General features: G+C 32.0%; 1 protein-coding gene across 1 annotated transcript; it reads left to right on the top strand.

Moving 5' to 3' along the window:
• Nucleotides 1-1,408: 1,408 nt before the first annotated feature.
• LOC128174125 (uncharacterized) lies at nt 1,409-5,688 on the top strand. Its single transcript, XM_052839757.1, has 5 exons — nt 1,409-1,732; nt 2,078-2,168; nt 3,141-3,320; nt 4,113-4,286; nt 4,952-5,688. The coding sequence occupies exons 1-5, from the start codon at nt 1,409-1,411 to the stop codon at nt 5,182-5,184; spliced, it is 1,002 nt and encodes a 333-aa protein (XP_052695717.1). The 3' UTR covers nt 5,185-5,688.
• The last annotated feature ends 641 nt before the right edge of the window (nt 5,689-6,329 follow it).

The following is a 6,329-nucleotide window of genomic DNA, read 5'->3' as shown; positions in this document are numbered from 1 at the left end:
CTTTCGGATGGACGTAGCTATCTATTTCTTGCGTCAAAACAAGTTAAAATGACGCGGTTTCAAGCGAAATATGCACCAATTGCGTAGTCTTAGCTTAAAAGCATGACAAATCTTGTTGATTTCAAAGAGCCATGACTGAGTGGCCAGCAGTGAAATAGACAGGCCTACGTCACATTGCTGTTTGACACAACTACACAAAGTCCAAGCTCTTGTTCAAATGGTTCTAGTATATTTGTTCGCTTTATCATAATGTCATTCATCATCAAATATTTACATCCAGGGTCTTAGTCTGTGATAACACTTCGAATCAAATTGTCAGAATAGCTCAATACAGCTCATCTATGACGTTAATGTACTGTTGAGGCACAAACGGGGTTTGCATAATTTTTCGAAACAGAAATAATCTAGAAACGTTCATAATTTTAATTTTTAATAGAATAATTGCCGAAAATGATATAGATATAAGTACAAAGGAATCTTTTTTTGGATATAACATTTAAAATTGACAACAACAGCAAACCATGGACATCTTGAGAAAAAAAATACCAGCAAACGGCATCTTTTCACTTTGATTTTAACTTTGATTTCAACTATGTCGGATAATGCGTCAACAATAGACCCGAAATCACGAAATCTATGCGCCTTTGTAAATTATGGGCGCATTGAAAAATCATGCAATTGCAAACAGAAAATTAACTTTTCGCACAATTTTTAACATTATTTACCTTTTTTTTTCTAAACAGCAATATAACGAAGCCTTGTTTTAATTACAAGAAAATGTGAATTTTTTATATCTCGCGTGAAACTCGAAGATTAACTAGTAAATTTTGGTTGACCAAAAAAAAAAAAAAATCAAAGCTAAAGTTAAGCATTGTTGACATTTAAATTGAAAGAATAACATCTGATAAAAAAAAATCTTCTCAACTCGTGACCATGCTTTTATAACATTTAAGACGTGTGAATGGATATTTTTTTCCTGAAGACCATTATCTTACGTTTTACTGCATCACTAACCGTATTTTCTCCATAGCCTTCGTTTCAGATTTATAGTTTTTATAAAATTAGAAGAATAGCATGATTAATATTTCAACACATACATATTACAAACACAGATGGTGCCCTGATAGTGTCGCAGAAATAATTATAAAGAAATGATGCATGAAAATATGCAATTTCAGTTCACTTTGATCATGTCACATTTACAACCTCAGATATTATTAATTAACAAAAAGTACCTGCTAAGAAAACAATAAAGATGATACATGGTCTCAAACCTCCTTTATGAATAACAAATAGTTAATAGAAAATGAAGAATGTTTTGAAATATAATTTTTTTCTCTGTATTATGTTATACAACGACCGTGTAATAAGACCCATTATGCTTATGGTTTACTATTGAGAGCAAGTCATGATCAAACTATCTCTTCGATACTGGGTTTTGCGACTTTTTTCATTATTCTTCCTCACTTATTTTTGTAAGGCAGATTTAAGACATGGCTACTCAATGCTACAGTACGGACACAGGTTGGGCAGAAGGATGATAACGTCGTATGATGGATATAGTATTCTGGATTGTGTAGAGGAATGTCTGAGAACAACACGATGTCGGTCCGTCAACTACCACCAGGGAGCCCACTTCTGTCAGACCAATTTTGAAAACAGGACAACTGTACCCGATCTGTACATAGAGAAGCCTGGCTGGATATACAGCGATAGAAAAGACTGGGACAAGGTTAGAGTTAAATTTTAGATGGATTTAAAATTTAAAATCATGGCGCCCGTTTAAGTGAATGTTTTTTTTAAAAAACCAATATATTTATTATGTGTACATGTATATTTTGAAATTTGTTTGGCATAATAAATTGGATTGCCACACAAATGATATAAATAATGTTTTTAAGCACAACGATTTCGAATTGTGTAAGATGTAAAGCAAAGGATCGAGAAATAAAAACGCCATACTTTTGGAGAGTAGTGTGGTATCATTATTGACACGGTTTTTGAGTGAATTTTCAATAATATATTTTTTTTGTAATAAATTAACTTTGTTTACGGATGTTTTTGATATAATCTACAGGAAATTGCTGGAGCGTGTTCGGTTTCAAACTGTGCCCTCAATGAAAAGTGCATCCCCAAACCTTTTGGACAGTATACATGCGTCCTGTCAGGTGCGACTCATTTAAATACTGTCTCAGTTTTCTTTGAATATTGCGGCCATTATTGTGATATTCACAAATAAATATTTCGACAATATATACTGAAATATTTTGCATTGCAAAGAAAGAAAATGGTTGTATGGTTGCGTCCATTTTTTGACTATACATGTATTTACCTTTTTAAATGGAAATCTCTGTATAAAGATAATTGAGAATGATCAATTTTGAAAGCAAAAATATTTGAATAATATCTTCAATAATTGCAAAATTTTGACCAAAACTAATATTTCAACAATTCTGAGGAAGATCTGATGGGTAATATTTGTTGCTTTATATTGTACTTAATTCGTATTTAAGTGTACAGTTTGTATTGTAATCTATTTGCAGGATTTGTTTTTCGATGCAGTAATCCCATTTGTTTATTCATGAAGTTTTTTTTGTGGTTATTTAATGTGATGTCCGCTCATGTCATATTTTCTTAAAATGTTTTAAATGCAAGCATAAGTTAATGTTTGGAAGAAAAGAAAAAAGAGTACAGTACAGTGGTTTGATCAGTATTCGTTGAATACCAATTTTCGTGGATTTCGCTGTTAAGTTGATCCGAAATCAAATGTTCATTGAAGTTCAATTTTAAGTAACAATTTGTATTGATAAGATCATTGGCCACGAATTTATGTATCCTTGAAACTAAGGTTTTCAGAAAATCCACGAAAACTGATACCCACGAAAATGAATGAAACCACGGTTACAGTTAGATGTATGAAGTACCTTAACATTTGACACTGAAAGATAACGAGCGTCGGATTTAATTGATGCTGATACATGTAGGCATAATAATATACCAGCAAGTACTATGTTTGCAATTTACGGTGACGTATTCTGTGAGCCAACTGAAGGCATCAACCATATTACAGTAATATAAATAAGTTAAAAACAATTGCGCTACGTCGAAGAGAGCTTAATATGCGTTTCTGATATTTCTAGATTGTGGAATTCCAAGTAACGAAGGTTTCTCTATGAAAGAGATACAAGAATGGGATGCCATTGGAATAGCAAGAATAATTCATATCAGATGCGCTATCGGTTACAACCAACAAGGGTCTGAGGTCTTTGTGTGTAGATCCAACGGATCTTGGAGGACGGATTTAAACTGCACCTTAAAAAGTATGACAAACCTTTGATAAAGTATTTTGATTTTTTTAAAGATTCGCCATTCTGATTGCAATAGCATAAGGTTTATTTTTCCCCTATAAAATTGTGCCAATTTTACCAACTATTTCTCACAAGGTATCCGAAAAGCTTTTAAAACCAGAAATACACACTTTATGATCAATCTCTGATAAAGTAAGTTATGGAAAGGAGAGTCAGGCTGAATAGAGATTTTATATTCATGTAAAAACGATACAATTAGTAAAAAAAAACTTTTCACCGGGGCACCATAAGTAAATATTACATATAAGATTTTTTTTTTTTTTGGGGGGGGGGGGGGGGGGGGTTGTACAAGCATGACCGATCTGGAACTGTATCGTGCTGCATTTTTGTTTTGAAAATTAATTTGATACCATTATTAGAGTTTAAATGTTTTATTCAGAGACATACAGAGAGAAACATTTTTAAATGAAAGAAACTCCAATCATGCACCAGAAAAGTTCCATCATATATGATAAATAAAAAGCAACCCAGATACAGTATATATCAATCCGATAAGATTTTAAACCTTTTTTTTTTTAAAGTCGGGTTAAACCTATCAACTATATATCATACACCTAAAACATTGATAGCAACTATAATCATTCGTCAGATGAAGTAACGTTCTTTTTTTATCAAAAGAGAAACAGTCAAGTTTTGCATTAAACACAGTGTTAAGTTAACTAGTTTATAATGTACTGTAATCAACGATGTCCATATTGTCTAAAGGGACTATATCTATCTTAATAAGTTCCTTATTATATAAAGCATGTCCAGCCAGGTACACGGAAATGACGTCAAATGCTACCAAAACCTGTCTACAATTTGTTGACACACCTACAAATTATCTAAATGCAACGATCCACTGCAAAATGGATGGTGGTGATTTGGTTAAGCTAGACACCAAACCATTGAAGAATATCTTCTTTGAATTTATCGATGGTATGTAATATTTATGCAGTTAATTGTCATGATTATTTTGAAGGTTTTTTCTACAAGAATGTTTAAAATGTCAAAATATACTGACATAAATATTCTCTCAAGTGTCACAATCAGAATGAAAAAAAAAAGAATTAGTCATTAATATATATCGTAGTTTGTTTCTAAAATATTCAAAATTGCCAAATGGAAAAAAAAGTCGATTGCAATGAATCTCTTAACTAAATTTGATTGAACACCTAGTTGTAGATAACAAAGGTATAATAAGCCTTCATCAAATTAAAACTTTAAAAAGGAACTTATTTGTCGTTTTTACCGAATATAAAATAGTGTATACATAATACAAGTTGGTAAAATAGATGACATACATGAAGGGGAATAATGTTAAATCGATATACTAGTACAACTTAGTTACAATCCCTAATTTTCAATAATATGAGACGGGAATTATCTATGATGATGTTTACGATGACATAAATGTACTGCCATTTGTACCTATTAATTTATCCTAAATCAAGGCACTGTATCGTACTGTCATGATAGCTTGAGATATTTGTTGTAAGTCTTAAAGTAACACTTGTCCAGGTTGTTCAATATATGTTAATGTCATCATTTACACGTGCTTGGGTAATTAGTCACAATCTATGTTTTATATAATTATTTCAAAGGTTACATTGATAAGACTGCAGAAAACAACATATGGATTCAGGGTGAAAAAGATGGCGAAGGTATTTGGAGATTTCATGACGGTTCAAATCTGCCGGACTTCTTGAAAAGAGATATGATTGAAACAGACTTACCTTACGAACTTCATCTGAGATATGTTATTGACAAACAGCAATTCTGGGATGGACAGGCAAAATTCGCAAATAGCTTCATATGTGAACACAGAATTTACTAAGTTCTTTTAAAACACATGAAAATACAAACAATTTCCGAAAGGAATGTTTTTCTTTTTAATTATTCAAAACTGTCCATATTTGTTTGCATTTACATTTTTGTTCAAAATAGAACTCTTTTAAATGATGGTAGTAATTTATGATTTTATAGTAAGTGTACCGTGGATGTGTAGTTGGGGACAGTATGGAAGACGCGATTATATCACACGGTTTTTGGAGTGTTAGATGAAATTCTAGCATGCACAATGTGTCCTTATGTTTTGTCACATGGTACACAGGATGAAGCTCTGCCATTAGGTCACTGAAATGTCTGGAAACGTGATTTAATTGCATAGTTACATGTATTCAGTCACGTATAAATTATTTTTTAGTCACCTTTAATTTAACTGAATGGCAGAGATTCATCCTTCATCCTGTGTTAGGGATCTATTATTTTCCGAATAGACGATATACTTATATGTACACTGTTTTACGAGACTCAAATATACAATCCAGAACTGATTCAGTGTAATGTTAGACATTAAGGTTGTACAAAGAATTTGTCTCATAGACCGTATTTTAATTGTTTTTAGACTGATATAAATGACCAAAAAAAAAATGAAATATATAAATAAAGACTTTGACTTTTGACTTTAATTACCTTTTACTGTTAAAATTATGAACAACATCAATCAACAAGACTTGATATTAAGATACTAGGACCTGACACTCTTAACAACACCTGATCGTTGCATCATAATAATATTGAAAAGATACATGTAGTTATAATTGTAGTCGTAGAGTGTTTCGGCGGTAAAATAAGCCTCAGCAGGCATCCAAATTTAGTGTACCTATTGTAAGCGAGATTTAATCAAAAGATCTCCTATATTTGTGTGTTTGCTGTATTCAATGATAGGTGTCGTGTAAAATAACTTTTTGCAAGTTGAATTCGTCTTCAAAATGTTCCAGTACTTCAGTATACGTTTTTTAACCCTTCGACGCGGGGGTTAAATTGTGTAACCTTGACGTATGGATGTTTTGAGTTTGATTTTTCTGTTTTACTCAGTAAGAGTTTCCTTTCGTTTCCTTAGATTTCGTCAATGATCGGATTTATTTCCCTCTCAGAATGACCTCTCTTTGATAACTGTCCTCTGAAGTCTGTAGAATT

This window comes from Crassostrea angulata, chromosome 2 (genome assembly GCF_025612915.1).
Source record: "Crassostrea angulata isolate pt1a10 chromosome 2, ASM2561291v2, whole genome shotgun sequence".
Lineage (NCBI taxonomy): Eukaryota > Metazoa > Mollusca > Bivalvia > Ostreida > Ostreidae > Magallana > Magallana angulata.
This window is presented reverse-complemented; position numbering and strand designations above follow the sequence as displayed.